This window comes from Megalopta genalis, chromosome 2 (assembly GCF_051020955.1).
Source record: "Megalopta genalis isolate 19385.01 chromosome 2, iyMegGena1_principal, whole genome shotgun sequence".
Taxonomy (NCBI): domain Eukaryota; kingdom Metazoa; phylum Arthropoda; class Insecta; order Hymenoptera; family Halictidae; genus Megalopta; species Megalopta genalis.
In genome coordinates, this window is record NC_135014.1 from 10,959,687 (window position 1) to 10,985,939 (window position 26,253).

The window sequence follows — 26,253 nt, forward strand, 5'->3', positions numbered from 1 at the left end:
CGTTCGAATCTAACACTCGAAAGACTGAGCTTCGAACGCTTTGCTGTCCATCGACGCCGCAACGCTTTCGCTGTCACTCAAATTCCGCGGAATTTTCTCCGAAAGTTCGCAGGTCATCGGGATCATTCGATGACATACAGATCGTACTGTAAAATCCGCAAATGAAAATCAACTTTCGAGCGACAGCGAAAACGCCGTTCGTCGCGTTCGACGCTAGAACCACCGAACCCGACAAAATGGCGGATCACCGATACCTTGTTTCACGATTACCGTTCTTTCAACGATACCTTCGACGGCGATTACCCTGCCACATCGATTTGTTTAGACGTACCCTGTAACAAAACTCGTGTATCTTCTTGATAATTGCAGTCCGGTCGTTTCCAAAGCGAGATTTCGAGCTGGTCGCGTTCGGTGCCCGGCAGTTCCGGCGTCGATTGTCTGTGGAGGAGTGTGTCTTTCGCACAAGTAAAACGCAGTTCGGTAACTCTTAGTTTTAGTAGCATCTTTTTACAGTGGTGTAGGGTATAAACAATAAAGTTCTCGCATAGGTATCGAAACAGAGCGCGACGACGTTCGACAGGACTGTAAAACGTTGACTCGCGCGAGTCTAAGGTATCATTTCGGTTTCCGGGCTGGTCGAACGACGGACGTTCCGCTCTTTGGAAAATAGCCGAAGGCGTCCTCCTTCGTTCGCCACGCCTTCGTGTTAGTTCTCGTTTAAGTACGGCGATAAAAATCCCGCGACCCGGTCGGCGGACACGCTCCCGTCTGTTCCCGGAAACGCGTTCGTCGGAACTTCTCGCGGTCTAACATCGCCATTAAGTAATCGGGTTTTCTGTCTCTTATTTGCCTTTTTCTCTTTTTTTTTTGTATTTTTTGGTTTTCTAGCGAGTCGGAAGTACTCTCGGTGGACGAGGGGCGGCGTACAGTGTGCTCGTTCGTGGAATCGATCGGGAGCTAAGGGTGATTTTACCGCGGCGTTTTTTTACCGTAACAAGATCGATAACCGATATAACTTTACGTCTAGAACGAATTGCCGTTCGTCTGAAAGCCCGACGACGTGAACAAACTATATAGAACTATGTAAGTATGTATACGTATATGCATAACACCCCCTCGTTTGGTCGCCGCCGTTGCGCAGGAACCGTCGTCTAGAGATTCGCGCGAGCTCCCCGTTCCCTAAATGCAAGCAAGCTACAAAGTAATTAATCCCCGAGGTTCCATCGACGTCCACACCGTCGCTCAAAAATATTTCACGTATAGTATTATATCGGCGAAACGCGGAACGCAATTACAATGTTCGAATAAATTGCAGGTAATCGAAGGGAGGTGTGGACCGTCGGCGCGGCGGTGAAACATTTTTGAAAGATGAGTTGGCGATCGCACACTGTACCGCCTCCACCGACTATCACTACGGATTACGTAGTCGCAACAAGATACCGTCTATCGTACGCTATTCCCTACTCGTACAGCGCTATTAGACGAGCAGGCGAGTTCGCCCCTAGCTTTGGTTCTCGCGGCTCGCAACCTCTCCTGACGTCTCACTCTCTTTCTCTCTGTTACCCCTGAGGTTTGGAAGCAATTAGGAACGTTGGGCACCGTCCACGAGTCGATCTTCCGACGGCGGGGGGCGGGGTCGGAAGAGCCGCAGCGAACACGTTATTTTTCTCCGGTTCCGCTGCAGCTTTCCCGGCCCCGACGCTGTTGCATCCTGCATTATCTTGGGCCACTGAATCGGGACAACGCGGAAGACCGAGCGAAACGTGTCGTTTTCATCGGGACATGAACGCGGACTACAAAGTTCCTCGACAAAGAAAGAACGTGGGGGAATTTCTCGATGTTACGACCGAAATAAAAAACCGCTTGCCGTACGAATGCGGGCATATAGCATGCGCGGAAACGTGTCTCCCGATGAGAGTCTAGAAGCAGCGGAGTTACGGCAAGGGATCGATTTGAATTGTAACCGAAGAAACGACTTGTCCTCGTAACGATCGTACCCGAGCGATCGAGAACACGATCGCAAATGAACGAGCGAACCGTGGATGACGTTCAGGCCGGTTGGAAACGTGTCGCGTCTCGCCTATAATTGAGCAAACGAATCGACGATGCGGAGCCGTGCGAACGCGCTCCCCCTGCTCTGTTTAATTAATGAAACAGAGTGTGTTCTCTGCCCTTGCCGCTGAGTGGCTTTCTCGCGTAATCTTATATCCTTCGAATAACAAGATTCTCTCTCTTCGTTCGTCTATCGCCTACCCCCCCGTTAGTCGGCATTCGGAAGGTGAAGTATTGCTTTCGGAACAGAGCGCCGACATCCCGGCTGTCTGTTGGTTGTACCCGCGCTCGATCGGGATCGGTTCGCGATCGATTCGTGCGTTGCGCCATCTCATTTCACGTCGATCTTCTATCATCCGATTTCCGCCGGTCGCTGCTGGCCACGGCGCGAGAGAAGACTGCTGCGGACCCACCAACTCGGTTTGCCGGCTCAGAAGTCCATCACCTCCATCTTAAACGGTTTACCCTGAAGCTTGTTCGAGACGATCTTCGTGATCGGTGGCGCGCTGTTGTTGTCGTCGTCGCTGTTTATATCCTCGTCCTCCTCCGGGAAGTCCTCGAGCCTGTCGTGGTACTCGTCCAGCTAGAAAAACCATACGATCGATTAACCCTGAACGGAACTTCACCCTTTTGTTTCAGACCGATCGATCCGTGGAAAAGAACAAACTCAGCTACAAAAGTCTAGGGCGTGAGATCGTTTCGTAACGAGGCCGAGCTAGCGTTTAGCCATGTGAGAGAACAATACAGCGCGGTGCCGGCGAGAACTTGAGAAGCTGTAAGCTCGATTCAAACTCTTTATCCGTTTTTACTCTTTGCTACTCTTTCTCTCTCTCTCTCTCTCTCTCTCTCTCTCTCTATATATATATATATATATATATATATATATATATATATATATATATATATTATCATTCTCTCTCTGTCTCTCGCTTCGCTATCATTCTCTCTATCCCGTTCAATCTTGCAGGTGACACCAGGCTGCGCCGAGACCGTCGTCCCCTGCGAAACGCTGAAGCTCTCTTCTACGTGCGAACGAGAGTGCGAAGCGCGCACACAGAAGCTACAGGCATTCCGTAATACGTAGTATGTTCTACGGACTCACGTGTGTAGGGTAGCTACGGAAGAAGCGATTTAATCGACGTTACCGCACACCGATCGGACGGTTACCTATAACTGCGGGTACGTCCAACGTGAATCACCTCTGTGCTCCTCCGTGCCGAAAAGACGCGCCCCGAGCACTCCTTGTTGCTGCCCACCAATGCACCAGGTGCTCGGCAAGGGGACCGTTCCGTGAAAAGACCTCGAAGCGTCCGTACCAACGGCAGAGAGCCCGGATCCCCTCGTCGACCACCCGAATTAGCGCCGCAGACCATTCGTGAACTCGCGGTGCATCCATTCGACCGAGTCGTTTACCATGATCGCTACTCTAAGCTAGCTGATGAGCGTGCTTCGTGTGTGTCCTTCGATAGCTTGCGCCGAAGAAGAACTTGCTCGGCAATCGCGATAGAACCGCGGCCGAACATTGTGTTTGGTTCTATCGCCATTGCCGAACGTGTGTGTCGATCGGTGATGGCAGTGTTTGTGGATCGTGGAGAAGACAAGGTACAACAGCGACACGACACGATTCCTTTACACAGATGGATCAGTTTGGCATACTTTGTACTCGTAGGATTTCTTTAGTGGAGACACAGAAGCCGTGGAACATGGGGAAAGGAAGCAGAAATACATCGTCAACCCTCCGATAGCCGTGCCGAGTTGATTCTTGAGTTCTGAAGGATCTCTGCCATCCGAGGGTTGAAAAGGCAACGATAACACAGCAAGGGAATGAATCGGTATTCCTAATCGATTATTTCCTCGGTCTCGTTGTCTCGCGATATCGACACAACCATGTTAAAATACAGCAATTTCCGCTCGAGGTCGCAGCTAGATAAAGTCTACACGAATATGAATAATATGTTTAAAAAACGACTGGACAACGTGATGAATATATTTAAAAAACATTCCGAGGATTACTGTTCGCCGAGTCATGTCGAGCGTCGCTAATTGGCCGCGTCCATCAAGCGGAAATTATCGTGTATCCAATGAGAGGATTGCATGATCGATGTTGGTGAAACGAAAACGGAGCGAAGGTAGTTTCTTTTTGGCTCGACTCACATCGACGTCGCCCATCATTTCCTTGGTAGAGACCGTGGTGTCGATGCGTCGTATGCTGCCCTGATGGATATCTACGTCGAGCTTGACGCATTGGAACCGCCTCAGGAGAAAGACTATCGGTATTGGCGCGACGCTCACTAATATAATCACCGCCGCGATGGCCAGCACCCAGCTGGGATAATTGGTGAGCACGGCTATGCCCTGAGGTTCCAGAAGAAATCATTAGAACTAACTCTACGGGAATTATTTCAGGAGGAGTTACTGCATATACTCTATAGGCTGACCTTGGTGGCATCCCACGCCGAATACCGAGGTTTATTGATGAACATCGACGCTATACTGGAGACCAGGATGCACACCATGATTATAGGCGCGAGGAACCGCCAGGTGACTTGCCAGTACGGTCCCGGCCTGTACCCAGTCATCTCTTCTATGTCCTTGGTGAACCTGTGCAAAGATTGAAATAAGTATCGTCCAAGTACGGTGTTGCAATTTCGCATTGAACATCGACGGTACTTTTCGTGACCGTAGATGAAGACCACCGAGAGCATTTCCATGAGCGCGACCATCACCAGGCCTATGGTTCCTGCGAAGCTGTCGAACATCTTCAGCCAGTACTCTCCGGCGCCGGTGCAGAAGATCAGTCCGACGAAGAAGCAGATGGTGCAAACCACCCCTGAGATACGATGGATCAAAATTTGACGTCGCGTAAACGATAATTCCCTATCGATGAGAGTTCCGTACCTGTCATGTACTGTTTCTTTATTCGTTTGAACAGGTCGATGTCAAAGATGACGCACAGCATACCCTCCAGTATACCGATCTGGGAGCCCAGACCGAGGGCAAGCAGCATCATGAAGAAGATACAGGACCAAAATGGCGCGCCGGGCAGCTCGACGATCGCTTGTGTGAACACTATGAACGCCAGTCCTGTTCCTTCGGCAGCCTTTGATGAAAAAGGTAGATTAATGTCAGAATACATATCGCTGACCCTAGAAAGACTAGGGGTGCGGTCGTTCCAGGGTTTGACGATAAAAGGACCGAGTCACTCACGTTATCCAGCTGTTCGCTCAAGCTACAAGTGGCCAGCGGAAAGTCGAGCATAGTCATGTTCAGCTTGCTTACAGCGTCCTCGTATTCTTCCATGGTGATATTCGGGTACGTTATAAGCCCATTGTCGAACAGTATGTTTTTGTTGCTGCGTGCAAATGGTACTCGTTAGGGAAAACTGATGTTAAGACGCTTTCTCCACCGGCGTTACCCTGACAATCCTTGATAAACTAATGCATCGCATTTCTTCCGGTATATATCTGCTATAGATATCTGCTGGCGACAAGGATTGCAGCGTTTCCGGTAGGTAAAGCCTCGGGGCTAGATACAATGTAGATTCGTATACCTGGCGAGGCACTTGTCGACGTTCGTCATCGCCTTGAAGCCCAGAATGGCGAATATCACGACGCTCGCGTAAATCGCGGTGAAGGCGTTACAAGTGCTGACCAGGATCACGTCCCGGACGCAGTTGTTGTCCGGGGTGTTGTACGAACCGAATGCGATCAGCGAGCCGAACGCTAGCCCGAAACTGTAAAAAACCTGCGTCGCTGCGTCGAGCCAGACCGTCGGCTCTAACAGTTTCGCGATCTACGGTCGAACGAAATGCGAATCAGACGAACGGAACGGTGCTCGATAAATTAGAGGAAGTAGGAGCGGTCCGTTACCTTTGGCGTGTACATATGGGCCAATCCAGCGCTGGCACCTTTTAACGTTATTCCACGAATAAAAAAGATAGTAAGCACCAAATACGGGAACATGGATGTAAAATATACCACCTTTAAATCAAGCAAAGAAATAAGTCGTTGACACAGTATCTGACTATGGCCACGGTTTACGTGGAGAAGTTTGTGCGGCGGTCGTGCCCGGCAAAGAAGCGGAAAATCCTGGGCTCTTTTGCGAACGCGTCGTTAGACAAATACAAAAAAAAATCGAATTTTTCGTTATTTCCGGCCGAGCACGACCGCTCGCGGGAGCGGATCGTGGTAGAGGCGTGGGCACTTCGAAAAAGCAAACGCGCGAGGAAAAGAAAGAATGTACAACGGGATCGCACCGCGTTCCTTTACCTTTCCCGAGGATTGGATTCCCTTCATCACGATGAAGAAGACGACGATCCAGCTCAACAGCAGACAAAGCACGATCCACCACTTGAGACTCTGGCCGTCCTCGATCGAGGGCGCCGCGTCCAGGGTGGTTCTGTACCAGAAGTAAGCGGTCTCGGAACTCTTGACGCACTCCTCGACCGGTTTGCCATCGACCTCCGGACATTTCGCCCACGGCAACGGATCCTGCGCGGTCAGATTATCCGTGGTTCAGAGATACGAGAGTGCTAAACGAGTCTCTACGATGCTCGTTCGTGTCCGATCAACCCCGTATTCCATCGAAAATCGCGAAGCATTTTACGAGCACGTGAGTCTATTCGAAGTGTCCGTGATATCTCTCTAAAAGATACATGCTTGACAGAAGTGCCTACCGGAATCTCTCTACGTGATGCCTTGCCGCATGCAGTCGTACATTACGCCGTGATATCGAACAGCAATAATAATAATAACCTGCTGCGGATCTTTATGCGTGCGCGATCACCGAGAATTTCTAAGAACAATATTAAATTAAGCCCACGGTGCTTGTTTTATCGCGACGATTGCATAAACATCCGCAGTCCGATAATAATCGTGGAGTAACTTACGCCAAATTTAATCGTGACGGCCTAATCAGCAGCGTGAAACACAAATTGTATACAGTTACTGGGAGTGTTTGTAATGCCGTTATGGGGCTTTCCGCCGGCGATAGCGATCCATGCATCTGGATCATTCGCCGGCAGAGGGTCCCGTACGATGCTACAAAGTTACACTGTTTCTTACGCAGAACATTCAAATTATTTCTATAAAAATTAGAATATTTTAAAATGAAAAAAAAACGTAAAGAAGTAGGTTCAACGTTGAAATGTTTAGAATCGCTTGCAGACCGGACGACAGTGTACCTTTGCAGCGTTAAACGTTCCGTCGTCGGATCATCTGATTTGTAGAACGCGCCGCGAACGTCGAGCCACGTACCTCGAGCGAGTTGAACAGGTAGAAGAAACACCAGGTGATGATGACATTGTAGTACAGAGCGACGAAGAAGGTGACGATGCAGGAGGCGATGCCTATGCCGCCTAGCCACGGGTGTATCGTGTTCCACACGCCCAGGGCACCCTGTCGCATGCGTTGACCGAGGCCCAGCTCGATCAGAAACAGGGGTACACCCTCTAGGATTAGCATCACGAAAAAGGGGATGAGAAAGGCACCTGAAAAAAGCCCGTGCCCCCTTAGAACTCGGTCTTCGCTCTTTCATTTATTTATCAAAAGCGATTCGCTCGAGATTCATTCATGGAAAATAATATAGGGGTCCGTGGGCCCCCCACCCGACTGCGATCCTCTTGTTCCACGGACCCCTTATTACCGAATGAATACGCGAGCGTTCCCTTTTAATCTCTCTCTCTCTCTCTCTCTCTCTCTCTCTCTCTCTCTCTCTCTTCCTCGCTCTTCTTCTCTCTGTCCCTGTTTAGAGAATGTTTCTCCTGTCCCCCCTTTTTTTCGTGGCAATCTAGTTCGCGACCGCCGCAGCCCGAGTGTCTGGTTCGGTATTGATCGTGTGACGCGTACACGTACACGGTCGTACACGTATCCTCGTATCTCGCGCGGTGCCGTATTGCACGTACCCTTTCCTATCTTGGTCCAAGCTCGTCGTCCGTGCTCCCCGCGTTCGAGAAAGCGTTATCAACGTGCGGACGCGCGTGTCGCAATTCACCTGAGCGACACGCGTGCACACACACGTTTCCGTCCTTTCGTAACCGGGCGGTAACGTCGCGGCGTGGCCTTTCGATACAAGGTCTCGTCGCGGACGTCTTCGCTGCGCGCCGGCCTTTCCACGCTCCGATTACCCGAGAACATCGTAAATGTATGTATGTACATGCATTGTGTTTTGCCCGGCGTCCTAGCACCGTTGGAAACTTTAAAGTATTCAAATCCCGGACGTCGAGGCGCTAGATTCCTGCACGGATACGGAAAGGTCGAGGCTAGGCTACGACGCTACTAGCCCCGTTGGGGTAGCAAAGTCGACGACGTTCCATCGATTGCCGAAGACAACGAGCGGCATCATCTCGCCCTTTACGTTTCCGTTCAGCGAACATAACGGCGTAACCGAGACCGACGGCTGTCCGCGGGTCTTTCTGCAACATTGCGTAAGGGCTGCAACATGGCCGACGCCATAGCCAATCTGAACCGACGCGATGCAAGTTGCCCCGGAGGCGTTTAATAATTCCGAGCAGTGCCGTCGATTTCCCGCGAGAAAACGGCCCCCTTTTGTCTTCGGCGGCGCGGCGTTTCCTCTCGGAAAACTCGCGAGGTCGCATCCGGATCGATGCGAAAGGCACGGTTCATGAACGCAGCCCGTCATCAACGCGTCGTTACGGATGCTAAACGGTTACGTGTCCGTGCCTCTCTCTCTCTCTCTCTCTCTCTCTCTCTCTCTGTGCCTCTCGAGCGAACAGAATGGTAAAAATCGATCGATGCGCGTCGGACGTCGGCGTCGGTTCCGAACGTGTCGGCCTCGACGGGCCGCGTCGTGCAGTGTCGCGTGGCACACAGGGGAAAATTCCATTGAAAGTCGAGGAGGCTCCGGCTGCTCGATTTCGACGCGCGGGGCACACGGCTATTGATTCGCGAACCGGTAACCCCGTGGTGCCGAGATATCCCCGAGAAACAGGGGAGGCGAGACCCGAGCGCGCGATTATCGACCGGCTACCGGAATAGATTCCGAGTTTTCGCCCGAATTTTCCAGCGCGCCCAAAAAGACCGTACAACCGCCCACCTCTCTCTTATCATCCGCCGTTGTACTATCAATTATTCAGCGGCCCAATTGCCGCGTGCCACCGCCGGCAAGGACCCGCGATCGTTCGATCGGGTCAAGCGCGCGTCGACACTGACCGTCCGTCTATTGTCTTCGATTCCGCGCCGATAAAACGGTACAGCGGCGGAGAGAAAGCGTTCGTACGAAGGGTAATGGGTTCGAAAATATCCGCGAAAGACGATACAGTCTAGTCGCGGGGGCTGTACGTTTTTTTTTTCGGGTCGGCGGAGGGAGGGAGCGGGGAGAATCCAGACCGGACTCGACCAAGATGAAACACGGGTACCCGGTCAACTCGAGAGTATCGATAGGGGGTCATTTCAGCGAATCACTGACGCGATCAGCCAGCCAGAAGCGAACGGAGGCGCGGGTTCTGCGCAGTGGGAATCCGTCTCTCCCTCTTTCTCTGTCGCTCTTTTCCGTGGAAAGAGAGACAGCGGCGAGCAACGAGCGTGGAAACTTCCGCGGCGAAAATTCGCGGGGGCGTGCACGGATTTGGCGGTCGCGTAAACTCAACCGCTCGTCCATGACGTGACGTAACGTAACGTATGACGGTCGTGAATTGAAATTCGCGTCGGGACTCGCCACCCTTCGGACTCACCCGTTCCTCCGGCCGTCCGAACATTGGCCGGCTTTCCTCCGTAAATTCTACAGGGTGTCCCCGTTGTTTTAGCTTTATTTCGCTGGGGTGTACACCTAATCGCACGCTAATCTGGAATCTTCTCGCGATAAAAACTCTCTCGAGAGAGAGATCCTCGGGAGCCTTTTGCAGCTTGCGCCTTTCGCGACGTCGAGTCGGCCGTTTCCATTCGAAAGCGAACAACCGAGCGAAAAAGCGTCCGCGGAGTCGCAATCACGGCGGCTATAGGCTCTTGTTTTGCATCGAATCGAGCGGGGAGTACGCGCATCTTTTTACCGTGCCGCGTAACACGGTCCCGGCTCACGACGTTTCCGCTGGAATGTAATCGGATTACCGCGATATCGGCGCGTGGTATATGTAGATCGCGAAGAAGATGGCAGCCACGGCGGCAGCGGGGGTTCAAGGACGAATTTGATAGGATTTTATCGTTTGTCCGGGTTTTCTCCTGGATTTCCTCCGGATGAACAGGAGAAAGGGGGTGAACGGGGTGAAGGAGGCGGAGCAGAAGTATCTTCTTTTAGCCGGGTGGATGACTCGGTTGCCACGGAATTTCGGAAATCGTACGCGGAAGACATATATTTTTAAGCGGCGCTCACGGCCAACGAAAATAGCGCGCTGCGTTTACGTGGACGGCAGGCAGCGACGGCCGCGATTCCGTCGTCGCCTCTTAGGGGACATTGAAATTTTCTAATTAACCTTTGGCTTCTCCGTTTCAGGACCACGGCTCTAACAAGCGCCGTCGGCTAGAGAGACGCCCTCGCTGGCGAACGACATTCGGGATCTAACGAGGCTTCTATCAATGGATCGGCTGCGTTTTTTTTTAAATCCCCCTGCACTCCATAAACAGCATCTTCAGCGCCAGCTGAAAGCGCTAAAAGTGCGCTTTAAGGGCTCGGCGGAATCGTAGGGTAGCAGGGGGCCGAGAAGGGACGACAATGTAAAATTGCGTAGAGTATTGTATAGAAGGGATGGTTTACCTCCGCCGTTTTGTTGGCACAGGTACGGGAACCTCCAAATGTTGCCGAGGCCCACGCTGTACCCGATGATGCTGAGGAAGAACTGCATCTTGCCGCTCCATGCTGCCCTATTGTCCTCCTTGGACTCCTGGCTGCCGGCTGCATTCTGCGAACCGGACACGACGATCGTCACGTTCTGGCCGGACTGACGGTTCTCGTTCAAGGGAGCGAGCTCGTGCCCATTCCTCGCGGTCTCGTTCTTCACTACCATCGTTCGCGTCTGTGCACCCGCGGTGTCCACGAAATTTCCTCAAAGCTTTTATACGGAACCCTTCGACTCCTCTTGTTCTCGTTTTATTTTATTTTATTTCTTTTTTCTTTTAGCGCACGGATCTCTCCTAGATCCTCGGATCGGCGAGTGGAACGGTCGCGGCGGCGCGTTCTGTCCGCGCGTCGGCAACAACGGTGAACAACAACAGCAGCGATAACAACAACAAGAGGAAACGAAGACGGATTCGACGAAAGACGGCGGCCCCCGCGACGGAAGCGGCGTGTCGCGATTAGAAAATTTGCTTAGGATATAACGCGGAAGGCATGTGTGGCGAGAGACGGGACGGCGTCGTCGTGTTATCCGTCTCTCTGTATGGATGCGACGCGATTCCGTGGCTCTTTACGCGGGCCCACGGTTACGTTTTCTGCGAACGCAGCGGTAACGGGAGGCGACGCTCGCTTGCCTGTAACACCGGCAAACCAGCTATTCTGCCACCCTGCTCACGCTCGCTTCGCCAAATGTTCTTATTGTTCTCGGCTGTATGTCGATCGATCGTTTCAACGGTTAAAATCGCGCGTAGGAACGGTCGAAAAGAGCGGGCGAAGAACGACGACAGAATCAACGACGACGACGATGACGAATACGTGCAGAGTTGGTCGTTTGCGCGCGGTCCGCGAGAACGGGATGATTCTAGGAAGATCGACCTAGTTAGAGGGTACAGGATCGACCGGTTCTCTTTTGGTTTTCAATGTCTCCTGATCGCGTGTCGGGAGAGACAGCAACGCGGGGGTGGCGCGAACAGAGCGCAGAGGTCCGACAGGGTCCGCAGGAAGATAGGCGCGAGGGGAGCGTCGAGAGGGCTTCCGTTCGCGTCCGCGCGAGCATTAGTCGGTTCCTCGACGATTCGGGGAACGAAGCGTTTACTCGGACACAGGGAGCGATCACTGAAAACGACTGGCAGCAGGAAGCTCACGTTTCACGTCGTCGCGCGGCAGGAGCGTCGTCCTGGAGCATTCCTTCGGTGGCTCCTCGAACGGTCGATCTACCTCTCCGTCTAGTTGCCGCGACACCGTTCCACTCCGCCCGCCTCTCTTTCCTCCGCTTTCGTTTTCCGAAGATACTGACGGTCTTCCGAATCTCATCGGACATAGGTCTCGAGGGTTTCAGCGACTCAGACTGCTCGGCATCGTTCGCTGCGTCGTTCCTCCGTTCGTTCAAGTCGTCGATGGTAGGCTAGTCGTAGGCACGGTCGTTCAGCATATCACCGAAAATTATTTCGATCCGTGGGTCCGATGATGATCGACGCGACGCTCGCTCGAACGTGGACAGGAGGCGCATGGACGGCGAAGGAACCGATCGAGTCTCGGAGCCATGTAGCTCGGCTCCCGTGGCCCTCCCTCCTCTTTCGAACAGCTATTTTTTCGGCGGTCCGGATCTCGATTTTCTCGGTGGAACTGCTGTCTCGCCGCGTATCCTGTCCGTCGCGATTCCGTCAGCGTAGCGCGCGTTTGCGAACTAAGAGTGCGCGCGAATCCCTCGCCACAAAGTACCCTGCTGCTACTGGCTTGAAGAGAGCTTCGGCTGCGCGCCCTGTGCATGCGAACGTCGATATCCAACTGAACCCAACCACCGTTCTGGGGCCGTGTGTGTGCGCGCGCGCGTCTTTTACTCGACTCGTATCTCTACTCGAGGCGACACGACGCTGCTCCGCGTCTCTACTCGACTCGACTCGACCCGACTCGATTCCAAGCGGAATAGAAGCGGACTCGCGCACGCACACGACGCGACGGCCAACCGTCGAGGCGGACCCTGGACACTTGGACGCGCTACGACAAAGCTTCCCGCCGCTTTCAATCCCCGATTGGACGGCGTAATTGCGAGCATATGGCGACCGCTGGTCGGCTCTTCCGCTCACACTGCACTCGCTGCGACCGAGTTCCTCGGGTTTCCAATGTTTCCACTGGCCGAGTTCGTCGGGGCGGGAACCGAAACGATCCAAAACCGTGGAGCCGACGAATCGCTCGTTCCCGCTGATCCAGCTAGCTTTTTCATAAACGTCCCTCCACCGCGGAGGATCTTCTTCTTCCCTCTTCTTGTCCTCCGCTCTTCCAGCCTACGACGCCGGCTGTATCCTGCGGAGAGCACGCGCGCCCGTCTCCTGAACATCGATCTACCCTCCGGCCAATCCACGCCATTCGCGGCCCTGACGCGATTGCCGCACGGTCTCCTATCCTCCCTTGCTGATTTTTTTTCACCCTCGCCTGCTGTCAAATGTCTTGCTGGTCGACCCTGTCGGACGACAAACGATCCACCCGAGATCGCCTGCAATTATCAATCGTTCTTCTCCGGGGATTATGATAGCGACAAATTCATTTAGTAGACCGCGCTTCTGCAAATATATAAAATCCAGTGTAAATTGGTTCGATCGACCAAACATTGCATTATTCCCGTGGCATAATTTTTTGTGGCATTATTTCCCGTGGCGGTATTTACCGCATCGTAAACCTGCCGCGGGGCCGTGAACCGCGGGAGTAGCAACAGCTCGGGAACGACGTTCGGATGCGCCCTGACCCGTTTGGCTCGGTCTTGTCTTAATTGATTTGGTTCAGGACGGTTCATCGACTTTAAGGGTCGCAAGTAGCATCCGTCGACGACCGGCTGCTTCTTGTTGCACGCGCTGTTCACGGGAACGCCGTCCGCTCGTGCGAACCATCATCGACTCAATAACGGTGTCAAGGGCGAATCGTGTCGAATCGCGTTGAATCGCGTCGAAGAAATCAGCCTGTTTAATAAATATTCGCCGGCGAACGAATGCTCGACGCACGTAACGATCCCGCCGCGACCGATTCCGACGTGTTCCATGGCAATTGCGACACGAATTAGCCTTCGTCGCGGTTCGTTTTCCCCTCGTTTGTTGCCTATTTACCGGCTGATACAGATTGCCTTTTCATTCCGAGATCCAATTCGCCGCGGGTTCTGTTGCTGTCTGTCGCGTTCTCTCCCCGATGCCGCGCGCGTTCCCCGTGTTCCCGTCTCTTGGTCCCCGTTTACTCGAATCGCGAACAGGGCAAGGACGAAGCAACAAAAGGCCCGTAACAGGCTGATTTCGTTAAAAATCAAATCGCCGAGCCAGGGCCGTTCGCGTTATCTTCGTGGCTGTTCAATGGTTAAGCTGCGAACCGCAAGAACTCGGTCATGGAACGATTGATAAATAAATTATCGAATAAACGGAAGCGCGGGTCGGACGTAAGCGTGCTGCTCGCGCAGCCCTCTCGTACAGGCGTCTAACGTCACATCCTCATTCACGAACTTATTAATAACGAGACATTGTTTACAATTGGGCAATTAATTTGGTGCCGTTCGCGTGCGCGGCTCCCCAAAGAAGACGCGGTGTTTGCGGAAGGGTCGCGCGATCAACCAGCGGGTACGGAGCGCCCAGCGTCAACGGAGCGCAAACCACGGAGCGTTCTCGAAAACCTTTTCCACGCGACCAGTAGTCGTTGGTGTTTGTTTCCGCGATTTCGACGCGGGGACTCGTACCGGCACGATTGCGTAAGTCGTTTGCGAAAATTTCAACGAGGAAGTCTGCGGGACTTAATCCCTCTTACCGCGGAGCCGCATGCGATCAGAATTTCTGTCGTATGCACGCTTCCGTGACCGAACGTTTTTATCCGCTACAAGCCGTTCCACAAGCGAACAAGTGCGGCCAAGAATGTGTCCCTCATTGAAACGGATATCGTCGACTAAGTTCCTTTTGGGACAGCTTGTAGCGGTAGCGACCGACGAAAGCAGCGGGGCCGGTCGTTCGCGAGCGAAAACGCAATAAACAGCATCGGCGGAAATCACTGGTCTAATGGATCCCAGCAGATCCTACGCCGAGAATAGGGTTTGCACGAACAGTATCATTTTTACGATCGATTCGAGCGTTACAAGAGGCAGACGCTTCGGCCGATGGTCTTACGTAAACATCAAATAATATTAGCACAGAGGCCGGGAGAAGGTGAAATTGAAGGGTTGAAGAGATTCGACTGGTTTGTACTCTATGTGTATTGCACGTGCATGTACAGATATATAGATATATTTGAGAATCACAGAGAGAAGTGTCCGAATTCGCGACAGTCTCTTCTGCCTTCTCACCGTACCCACCCCATAGTCTCGGTTCTTCTTTGAAAACAGTCGACGGTTCTTTGAATACAGTCTATCCATTATTTGAATACTGAATAGCCGAGACTGAACGCGGCGCACACGCGGTGTGCCCGTTGTTTACGTAATCCGTACGCTATTACACGCGGATGTTGAGCAAATGGAGACGTTCCTCCTAATGATAATGATATATATATATATCATTATATATGTATATATAATATACATATATACATCGCTAAATCACGTTTGTACTGTTCCGCCGTTTGAGCAATGCGCTGTCGATTCCACCGGAGAATTCGCTTCAGTCGAAGAACACGGACCGTACCGTCAGCGGAATTACTGGCACGGCTTGCCGCGTTTTCGATCACGTTCCGTTCATTCGATGACGCAGTAATTGGCATCTGGAACAACGATTTCGTTAATGTAGATTTTCGAGGGGAATCTCTGTCCGGCGAGACGCGCCGCAAGGCACGGTTGCTTGTCTACCTGGGGTCGACGCCACGATCCATTCGACGTAGGCGCCCACTCTTAAATTCACGCCGCTTGTTACCGCGCAATTGATCCCATAATTAATCACACCTATGAGCAACATATTGTGGGACGTGGGGTTTTCCCATAGAATCGGCCCGCCGCTGTCCATCTGTACAAAAGAATCGCACGTTCCGAGACTGATTTTTTTAGTACGAAACGAAAGAGAGGGATAAGTCAGTACCCCGCAAGCGTCTTTCCCGTTGCCATAAGTGCAGATCTGATTTTTGGTCACGTCCTGGTAGACCTTTCGACACTCGAGATTCGTTTCCACGCTGAGCGTGACCTTCTGGAGGGTCGTCGACGGTCCCTCGCCGTATTCCTTGGATCCCCAGCCTGTTTTACAGAATCATAGACTCGTTAGGCCCGGATATAGATATTAGAAACATAGATTAATAGAAAAGCGTCAACGACCTATCGCTTGAACGTGGTCGCCTCCGAAAGAGTCGTCCGAGTGTTCGAACGGCAGGCAGGCCGGGCCAACTTTCTGCGTGTACTGAATCGTTCCTTTGAGCCCTAGAATGGCTACGTCGTTTATCTTGAGGCTCGAACTGTAATTCGGATGAACAATTACCCGTTTGATTCCGTACACCTTGCTAGAATTGGTCTCGGCGCCTGCAGGGAAGAAATCGTTTAGTTTTAGATCATCCCGACAGCGATCAGGATTATTGTTTTATTAACGATTTTATATTTATTATCCACTCACCCGTAGTGTAATCATGATCACCGATCAATACACCGTACTCCGTGATGTTTCTGTGAAGAGTACAGTGGGCAGCGGTCAGCAGATAATTATTATCAATTATTGTACCCCCGCAGAACGGCATTTTGGTATTGAAGTCCACCAGAGCGGCCATCATGGGGAACTCGTTTACGCCTGTCTCGGTGCCACCCACGATTCTGGTCTAGAAATTAAGTGCCGGGTCAGAAAGTGCAACGCGGATCGTTGCCGGGCTATTTCGAAGCTCCTTTGAAGGTGCAAACTGCCCCGCGAGGCTCGGTATTCTCTTTCGACCATCCGCGGCCGGGCGCACCGCGGGTTGCATCCGAAAGGGCAACCGTTTTCAAGCACGATTCAAACGGAGAATGTTCGCGAGATCCGGCCGCGAACGGTTAATTTGCAAGATTGTGAAACTTTACAGGATTCTTCCAACCGCAAGTACAGTTCTCGTCCTTCGCAGCAACGGTCGCCATGACCTGGCAAAGGAACCTGCCACCTCTAGACCAGGCCGGTGATTTGAATTCCACTGTCAGCCTTTGTCCTTTGGACCTGAGGGCAACGGTGCCTGAGCCGCAATAGCTGTACTGTATGGTGTCGCTGAGTCCAATTATTAACTTGTCCTCGATACAGTTCAAACTCTGCGAACGATCAAAATTGATAAAACATATCCTTTTGCAGATTACTCTTGGAGAACGGCGGATCTTACCCATGGCATTTCGAGAGTGCAGTTGATGTCGACCATGTAATCGCTCTGCATCGTGAACAAGCATGATTGCAATCCGACGTATCCATTTGGGTACTGGGGATTGTAGATGTAGTAATTTTCGGAAGGCGCCAGGTCCTGGTAGTAAATGCAGTCGTCGTTGAATTGCGCGTTGCTGGTTCCCAAAAGCAGCGCCGCCAGCCAGAAGAGGACCGCCAACGGTAGTGCTGCAACACCAAGAATGATTTCATGCGGGAAATATTCCGATATCCGCGACGGTTATGGTCAGCCGTGAAGCCGCCGGAACCGGGGAGGATGAATCACGGTGATGGAAATTCGGCGAGCGTTATCGACCGGATAATGATCTCCGCGCGATAACGAGACGCTCGTGGCGATCTTGAATCAGGATCCGTGAACTTTCGATAACGGATGAACGACGATCAAGTGGCAAACACTCGAAGACGGGTACCTTTCATGGCGACGATGATGCTTTGTAAAAAAACGCGATGAAAATCGTAGTGTGTATGTACTTCCGGTGGACTTGCTTGAAGCCGATCTGCCCCCGTTCCATCGGCTCCCGGCTTTTTTATCTGTTTCGCGAAGACAAGTTCAAACGATTATAAAATAACGTATGGTCGCTATCATCGTGTATTCTTATCAGCAGGTAATTGCAGCCTCGGGAACAAAGGTAAATATGCAGCGACAAGCATCTAGTCTGCAACTTTCCGCAACGTCGCCACGGTGGTGCGATTTAAATCGCGTGCAAACGAGACAAGATGAATGTGATCCGGCATCAATGACCGGACAGGATCGATATTGGGTATCTTTTTTTTTTTATCTAACTGGAAATCAGAGCAGGCTTGATTAATGTCGACGGCTCGATAAAAGATTTCCATCAGTCCCTCGACAGGATTACTATAAACTAGAATTATTACACTGTTGCTGACGCATGATAAATTTCTTTCAACGCGTGTGATGAATTTCTTTCTCTTCTAATATTATTCTTCCTTGTGGCGCGAGTAATTGCAAGTATGAAACTTAAAACAGTCGGTTTTTTAAATTGCCACGTACCATCTACCTTGGCATGTCAAAGCACGCGCGTCGTAAAAAAATATTTAAATGTTACTTTGTTTATAATATAAATTGTCTCTGCGGCTATTTGCATGTTCGCTTCCACAATTATCAATTAAATGGGCAACGTCAAATGGCCAAGGCTGTTTTCATGGTTTCCGGGCCAATAATTGCTCTTCAAGTTAATGCAAACAGCGATACTCATAATCAGCACTGACTGCTTAAACGGCGACTTTGCAATTGAAAAATAACTAACTGATCTGTGCGTGGCTAATATTATTGTGGGCTCGACGCAAGTCCAATTACACGATCAAATACAATCTTTTAGTTCATATTAGCATAATTCGCGTAGCAAATATTTCCTCAGAATTTAATGGTGGGCAAACACCTTTTCTTAGAACGTAACTTCTTATCTTAAGCTTCTTGGATCGATAAGTTTTAGTGAGAATAAATTGTATTTATCACGTAGATAATTTTTCAAGAATTGAGTAATAGCGATCGAATATTATCTGCTTATTATGATATGAAATTATGTAAATTGTCATTGTTAAAAAAAAAGAATAAGGTATTGAGACGTTTACTTCGCGCAATCGGGTATTCAAATATGATTTAACTGTGGCGGCGAAATGGTGGCGCCCCCCACCGGCCTGTTGTGGCGCGCTAGTTGCGAAGTTATCATTGGTTGTCATGGCAACGGGTGAAATACAAACTGGAAAATTAAAAGACGAATGTACGAATGCAATGCAAATGCATGCGTGCATATTACTCGCACGAAAACGTAAATTCGTGATGGACTTATTGTCTGTAAACAGTCAATATTGCTGCAGTTTCCGATACTTGGAGTCATCTTGACCGAATAGTGCATCGAACCTTCGTGTTGTTTTCAAATTAGTCAATTATCGGAGACGTCGAATGTAGATAGCAAGCGGTAAGTTTTCCCTAAAAAAAACAAATCAATATTGTAATACTTCGCTATGCAATCGTTTGAAAAACTTTGCGAGCACCTAATTTTCTTAACCTGTATCTTAATTTGGTATCGAATTTGCAGCATTGTTTCCCAAGAATGTCATGTACTAGAAGTTGTTCAGAAACCACGTATGGACCAGTTTATCGTCGTAGACGCATTTCGAAAGCTAGGCACAGTCTTGGAGCACAAAATAGTCATAAGAATCCATCGGATTATGTAATGGACAATGATAATGATCGTGAAGGTGATACATCTTTAAGAAGCAGAAGTAGAAAGAGTGGAAGAAGTAGAAAAAGCGAAGAAAATAATAAACATATAGTGAATGAAGATGATGCTGATTCTGGTATTAGTATTTTATTTGTACAGCTCCACGATTTGTCATGTTCTAATTAAGATATTTTATCATTGTAGGTATTATCTCAACAAGAGTGAAAGACAAACATCTTTCAAAAGATTATCACAAGTTAGAGAAACGCTACAAGAATGTTAAAGATGAATGTGAAATGTTAAATAAACAAATGGAGCAAAGAGAAGCAGAACGCCAGAAAATGTGTTCGCATTATGAGGCAATGGTGCAAATGGTACATGAACTGGAAAACAGTAAACATGAATTGGCCAAGAGGAATCAGAAACTCGAAATAGAGAGAGCTAGATCCGATGAAGACATATCACTGTTGAAAAGTATTGTTTATCAATTGAATACCGAATTGGAAAGGTATCAAGACAAATTGAGCAGCGAGCAAATCAACATTAGCACTGCAGAGTACGTACAAACTAAAGGAAAGCAGTACAGCGAAAGAGTTTGGAGTGGCATCAACTTTCACGCGTTGGGTCCTCTGTTGAATGCTTATCAGGAAAACTTAACGGAAAAGCGAGAGCTTGTGAGCATGTATGAGCAAAGAATGGCTACTTTTGGTAACAGGTGCAAAGAAATACTCACCGAGAACGAACTTATGCATCAAGAAGTAAAGGAATTAAGGTCAGAATGCAACAGGTATGCGAAAGAGATCAAGACAACGATCGAGAACACTGCCACGCTGAAGAAACAAAATGATCATCTAGAGAAGAAGAATGCAGACTTGCAGAAAGAATTGAGGGAGACTCGATCATCCTACGAATCAAAGGTACAGACGGTATTAGAACGTAATGAACTACTTAAGAAGGAGCATGCCATTAGTGTATCAGCTCTGAGTAATCTTAAAGGAAAATACGAAGTACTTAGCAAAGAATTTGAGAAGATAAAAAACAGGGAGGAGCAGTCAGTGCCTAGCAGCGTTCACGCAGCTGCAATCGACGAATGTAAGACATTGTTGGACGAATTGAAGCATCGGTACGAGACCGAGAAGCGGAATTTATCTAATCAAATCAAACGGATAGAGGAGAATCAGCCGGAGAACGAGAAGCAGTTGGTAATGGTCACAGCTGAAAGGAATCATTTGAGAAGTCGCGTAATGAGCCTGGAAACTAGTTTAAAGTAAGATATTCGTCATTCTCAAATAGGTGTTCTACATGCGATCCACGTGGTAACGGGTAAATAGATTTGTTTCAGGCGCACGCAACGTAGAACCGAGTACCTGCGGAGCCTTGCGCATTCGACTCGTGTTTCACGAGATTCCGTGAAAGAGCAATTAAGTAAGGCGACCACTTATTGCGAGGAATTGTTCGCCGAGTATGAAAGAATTGTTTCAGAGAGGGAGAAGCTTTTGACTCTCCTACGAGAAACAGAAAAGGAGAATGCGAGCATCGACCGTCTTGGAAAGAGCATTACCACCCGAGTGGTTGGTTTAAAAAATCAGTTGGAAGTTCGTACAAAATATCTTTGTTTCCGCAATTATTTGTAAATACCGGATAATAAATAACATTCATTTCAGAGCGTTCGGAGAGGCGCGAGACAACAAGTAGAAACCGTGGAGCAGAGGATACAATTACAAGAGATGCGAGTAAGAAAAATGAAACGTGAATATCATCGTAAGACACAGCAGCTGAAAGATATAATTAAGCAGAAAGATGAGACGATAGCCGGTCTGCAAGAGAAGCCTGTTAGCCAAAATACAGCGTCTCGATGTGTGCCTCGAGCGATAAGTAACAATGAGAAACTCGAAGCCGTTCCCGAAAGTGAATATGATCCCTAAATCAATCTTTCGGCTAATCGGCATTTCTTAAGCGAGCCGGAATCTACTGCAATAGATTGGACTTTGTAACTGATTTCCAGCGAGTCTCTTGATTAAGGAATAGGTGCTACTCTCGAAACACCAGTCCACCTCTTATTTACCGACCGTGTCAGTCGCTTTATTTAGCGGTGACATCAAAGGAAGCAAGTGGCTACGAAGGCTACCGTTCGCCACCGTATTCGCTGCGGATGGTGCTATGTCTTCGGTAACCACCTCCCGGCGAGAAATTGATGTCATCCGTTATAGGTATGATGTCAGTTACGTTCCGTACATTCATATGCAAAAGACGTGTTTTAGCATTAAGCCTTTTATAGAGGTCCATAATAGCTCTAAGTAACGAATTATAATACATCGGGATTGCAATAATTATCTGTCGATACGATTCACTGTCCAAGGGTCATTCGTTACAACACCGATCCCAATCATTCTGTTCCTCCTCTTCTGTCCTTACCGTATTGTTTCGTTTGTTATCTTAGTTCATACAAACGCGACAATAGTCAACATTTTTATCATAAGTTAGAAATACAAGGAAAACGTTTAATCTGTTGAAAAAAAGGCGAGTTAATTCGTCATTCGTCTATATTTGTAAGGAATTTTAGAAGACAGGGTAAACATTTTTATTTATAATATCAATCTTATCAGTGGGAACGTGTTTTCTAAGATCGTATCAAACGAGTCATATTTATATTTATGACAAAAGCAGCGTTTCTCGATAATGTACATAATTGTGTATGCGTTAAATGGCACGACAGGGGCTACCCGAGTGCATTAAAACAACAGGTAGGGGAATCTTAGGGAAAGTTGACGGACCGTTCCGCGAACATTCCTAATCGGAAAACTAGGAAAACAGCCTGGAGCGATTTAATTCGGCGAGCGGCCACGGTGTGGCGTTGCGAATCGTCCCAGCTGCCGGATTCAGTTGTATCGCTAAAGTTCGGGGACCCTCGACGCACTTCGGACACATTCGTCTAAAGTAAAATGTCGTCTGCTAGGCGCGTCGTCGGAACCAAACCGGGTCGTATTTCTAACGCGAAAATTGCAATGATAAGTGATAATGCGATGGATCTGTGCGGAAGCACGTAGTGTTCTCCGTGGGAAGGTATATCTGCGATCACAGAAGGATATTCTTCGGATCGGGTTGCAACGTTGCTGGCGAGGAAAATTCAACAAGAACACCGGTGAACATTGATTTTTCCTGGTTTCGCATCGGAGACGACAGATGATCGAACGGTAATACACATCTTTCCTAGCCACTTCGTTCGTTATTATTCCCTGAATCACAATGACCCGGTGTGATCGATGATGCATGCCGCTTCGAGTCGAACGGGGAAAGCCCCTATGCCACATCGTTATCGCATGGAGACCGTTGTTTCGATTGCGTTCCGTAGATACGCGCTGACGAATTCCTACTTTTCATTATTTTCGGTCAGACGGTTATCTCGATTTCGTCACCGTCAGTCGCCCGTACGTCTTCCGCAGATGTCGCTAACTCTTTCTAATCGCACATTGTCTTCGTGCGCAGTGTCTCCTGAAATTACACGCCAAGCTAACCCTATCGAGGAGCATCGCGCAAACTCGAATAATTTATGTTCTTCTTAGAGAAACGGAACGAGTCTCCCGGTCACGTTTCCCCGAATTGTTAGGTTAGGTTCTTCTACTCTTGGTGGCGAAAAAAAAAGAAGTCAAGTTACATACATCCTTTGTTCCGTTGAGTAATCAAACCTCAAATCCGGTGCGTATCTCATTGTTTGATTGTACAGCGGGGTGGGTGTTTGGCCAAGGTATTTTTCTTCGTTTGTTTTCCGTTCGGACATGCTACGTCGTTACTAAATTCGACACCGTAAGAATGAAAAGAGGGGCAACCAAAAAAAAAAAAAAATGTGTGCGTGTACGTAAACCGAAGTCTTTTCAGCCTATGCTCGAATGTAGAACGGACGTCCGTGTTTTCGTCTGGGCCGTATTGTGAAAACAAATGAACAAAAATGATACGCGACATTTGCGTTTCTTAATGTGTTTTTACGTGCGTAAGAACGTTCTTTTTCGGAACAACACGGGTCGCGTACGCCGTAATGTATTCGTATCCGCGCGAACGACAATAAAAACATCGCTCGAAGGTATTGCAATAGTTTAAGGCTCTCAAGGCTCGCATACATTTCCAGTTTACGCTGGTATCGGCAAGCGAATAGTTCCGTTCGAAAGTGGAACAATGTTCTACGCAACGAAGAATTCGCGTACGAGCATGCTACGATTCCAGTCGCCCCAGAATCGATTCCGCTTGATACGTTGTGTTACCGCATCCGTTTCCTGTCTTTTGTATCCAATCTCGATCTGTCGCGAGCACGTCACGCGTCCGATTAACGACAGGAATCACCACAAGTTTCATCGATCCTCCTCCGTGCCTGAAGAAATAGGGTTTCAAAATTTCTTCGCCTCGCGAAGCATCCGTCCGATCGAAAGAAAATATCGCTTTCTCCCCCCCGTTGCCATGACTCAACGCGATTGCTAAAATATTAACGCAATATCGGCCGTTCCCTTTTCTTACGTTGCACGCGATGATTCCCGCGTCCCGTACGAAACGAGGCACACACGAGTTTACCGTGCTAATTTCTGCGCGGGACTAATTATATGTAGTATTCATTCATGGCGCCATATTTACGATGTTATGATACTACGACCTTTCGATGTTGCCGGCGTTATCACGCGTAGCGAATTAATAAGGGCTCGAACACGTCTCGCAGAAGAGCTAACTGTTCCCATTCTATTCGCAGAATGTTTCCGGAAGAGGACAGCGGCATAGACGACAGAGAGGGCGGTGGTAGAGCTCGGCCTTGGTATTTCGACAAGTGAAAAAACCCCGAGAGGAATCCGTGGATCGTAGGGCAAAGGTGTCTCGGAAACGTGGAGCGACGAGGAGAATTCGAGGCTGCCGGTTGAGGTCGTGTCTGGCTCTAAGCAACTTTTGCGAGCAGCCTAACCTAACCTAGAGAGCGGGCCGCTCGACGAGCAAGATACAAGAACGCAGAAGCACCGTTTGATCGTCGTCGTACAGGAAGCACGTTCGTTCCTATAACCCAGCGGCCGCGCCGCTATTCGACTCCGGTGCTCCCCATCGTTGAAGTCATCGCCATCCATCGTGAAAAAGGAGACGGCCCCAGACAGCAGAGCGGCGCGCGTTTGCTTTCCCTGTTCGTCGTCGTCTCCTTCCCACCATCTCTTCCTTCCGTTCGTTCCGGCACTTCGCGCAGTTCGTGTACTTGCACGCAGACACCGGGCGTACACTTGCACGCATCATCCTATAGAGCTTCGGAGAGTGCCGGCTCGGCTTCGCTCCGCTCGGCTCAGTAAATAAACGCAAGCGCGGCATGCCGGATCGCGTTTCCACGTGTTCTTCTTCGCCGTCCCGCTGAATTATTGGAGAGATAGAAAAAAAAAAAGAAAAAGGAGAGAAAGAGGGATCGAACGGGTTTTGTTCCCGAGGACGAGGGCTGGCAAGGATGACGTTCGCGACGGCACGTGCAAACTCGCCAGCTGCCCGCTGTCGGTAACCAAGACCCAGCTTTGCTCCCCGGTGTATACGCATTGGCATCGCGAACGCTGCAAGAAGACGAGACACGCCGCGACCGCGCGTGTGTCTCTGGCCTCTCTGTGTCGCGTGCTTGTGAAATCGCGACAGTGCTCTCGGTGAAAATAGTGCGAGGAGACCGGTTGCATGGAAAATATGGTGTAGGGGAAAAAACCGACGAGGGACAAGGGAGCAGTCGCAGTCAACCTTTCAGATAATGGAGTTCGAGCTGGACGGAAGCCTGAAGGAATGGGTAAAGGACAAGCCACTGAGTATCCTGCAGCTAGACCCTGCCGACAGAGCTGTCTTACGGATCGCCGGTGAGTACACGTCGATCTTCTTCAGATGAATTATGCGTTTCCGTTTTTACAATTCGGAAGAATTCGAATTTTCTTCGACGCGTACCCTCGTCTTCCGCCTTTCGTTATCTAAACGCAATTTAAACGCCATTGCGGGGCGCTCGTTCTGCCAAGTCTCGTTCGCGCGACGTAACATCGTAGTACCGGATCGACGACGATTTCACGTGAGTCATTCCGAAATGACGCGGATTCGACGAAGCAGCGATAAATGTATTAATAAATTTCATGGTTCGGTGAATTCGCGGCTCGATATATTATTCGAGAATAATATATTAGTCTACGTCGCGGAATCGTCCGGCAGTTTCGCGCGTTTCATACTTTGAATTCGAGCCATGGGTTCGCCATCTATGTACGCACCATTATACTAACAACAAGTGACATTCGACGACGTAGCGGCGTCGCGCACGTACGTGCACCCATTCGGTGCACCCGTGTCTCGTGGTAATTGACAGCGCGTACGTAATCGACCAGAATGTGAACGGATAATGAGTTGTAAATGAATGGTAATAGCGGCCGGCGACCATCAATCCTTTACCCCCGTTTCGCGTCTCGGAAGTTGTTAGCCGAGAGCGGGTCCAACGCCTCGCGTCGCCGCCCAATCGATAAAGGACACGCGTAATTGAGGAAATTTCTCGGCCCCCCTGGTTCTCAGAGGGTGCCCCGCTGTGCCTCACCCCTCGAGTCCCCCCTTTATCGACCGGTATCGGTATGTATGCGAAATTAAGCAAATCGCCGTTGGGTAGCGCGAAGTTTGTTCGTTTTGAAAACGCGCGCGGACCGTTACATATTTGCGGCCGCCATGTTGGACACTTGACACCTGTTCGAACCGTCGTACCGTACGTCGCAGCTTTTCGAAATTTCGTAAGTGTTTCTCTCCTTTTCCTTGTTCCGTTTATTTGACCAACTCTGCTACTATATCCGTCTCTGTTGTTGCTTATCGTTTCTATTTTTACTAAAACTTTCGATAGCCGTTCGACCGTATACAAATCTTTGCAATCGAATCAGCGAAGATAAGAT

At 49.7% G+C, this 26,253-nt stretch overlaps 4 protein-coding genes and 1 long non-coding RNA gene across 13 annotated transcripts in view; 3 read left to right on the forward strand and 2 right to left on the reverse strand.

Moving 5' to 3' along the window:
• Positions 1–476: 476 nt before the first annotated feature.
• LOC117220780 (sodium- and chloride-dependent transporter XTRP3) lies at positions 477–13,299 on the reverse strand. Of its 4 annotated transcripts, none has more exons than XM_076518418.1 (13): positions 11,982–13,255; positions 10,759–10,903; positions 7,308–7,540; positions 6,941–6,961; positions 6,321–6,542; positions 5,922–6,032; positions 5,603–5,844; positions 5,260–5,404; positions 4,951–5,152; positions 4,723–4,882; positions 4,491–4,653; positions 4,207–4,407; positions 477–2,635 (listed from the first exon to the last, which is right to left on the reverse strand). In XM_076518418.1, exons 2-13 carry the CDS (start codon positions 10,844–10,846, stop codon positions 2,483–2,485), a joined length of 1,941 nt encoding a protein of 646 aa, XP_076374533.1. In that variant the 5' UTR covers positions 10,847–10,903; positions 11,982–13,255; the 3' UTR covers positions 477–2,482. The 4 variants fall into 4 exon arrangements, 3 of the variants coding, with proteins under 3 accessions (XP_076374533.1, XP_076374531.1, XP_076374532.1); XR_013032617.1 differs by lacking the exon at positions 11,982–13,255 and adding an exon at positions 3,155–3,225 and having other exon boundaries at positions 2,495–2,635; positions 10,759–11,008; XM_076518416.1 differs by having other exon boundaries at positions 10,759–13,264.
• LOC117220791 (uncharacterized) lies at positions 2,627–11,519 on the forward strand. Its single transcript, XR_004490354.2, has 3 exons — positions 2,627–2,827; positions 3,020–3,654; positions 3,722–11,519. It is a non-coding gene; the product is annotated as an uncharacterized LOC117220791 (long non-coding RNA).
• Positions 13,300–15,037: 1,738 nt separating the features above from the next.
• Positions 15,038–17,723, reverse strand: LOC117220797 (venom serine protease 34). Its single transcript, XM_033471125.2, has 8 exons — positions 17,576–17,723; positions 17,110–17,333; positions 16,823–17,041; positions 16,389–16,587; positions 16,097–16,297; positions 15,867–16,018; positions 15,641–15,794; positions 15,038–15,555 (listed from the first exon to the last, which is right to left on the reverse strand). Exons 1-8 carry the CDS (start codon positions 17,580–17,582, stop codon positions 15,530–15,532), a joined length of 1,182 nt encoding a protein of 393 aa, XP_033327016.2. The 5' UTR covers positions 17,583–17,723; the 3' UTR covers positions 15,038–15,529.
• Positions 17,724–17,794: 71 nt separating this feature from the next.
• On the forward strand, positions 17,795–21,697 carry LOC117220796 (uncharacterized). The gene is made up of 6 exons (XM_033471124.2): positions 17,795–17,926; positions 18,990–19,105; positions 19,226–19,487; positions 19,556–20,618; positions 20,694–20,946; positions 21,016–21,697. The coding sequence occupies exons 3-6, from the start codon at positions 19,241–19,243 to the stop codon at positions 21,274–21,276; spliced, it is 1,824 nt and encodes a 607-aa protein (XP_033327015.2). The 5' UTR covers positions 17,795–17,926; positions 18,990–19,105; positions 19,226–19,240; the 3' UTR covers positions 21,277–21,697.
• A 562-nt stretch (positions 21,698–22,259) lies between these two features.
• The window catches only part of shot (dystonin-like protein short stop), a 107,147-nt gene continuing 103,153 nt past the window's right edge, over positions 22,260–26,253 (forward strand). For all 6 annotated transcript variants that reach the window (XM_076518385.1, XM_076518389.1, XM_076518392.1 and 3 more), the window contains exons 1-2: positions 22,260–22,545; positions 24,084–25,197. In XM_076518385.1, coding sequence (XP_076374500.1) covers positions 25,095–25,197 — 103 coding nt within the window. In that variant the 5' untranslated portion in view covers positions 22,260–22,545; positions 24,084–25,094. The remainder of the gene's footprint in view (positions 22,546–24,083; positions 25,198–26,253) is intronic.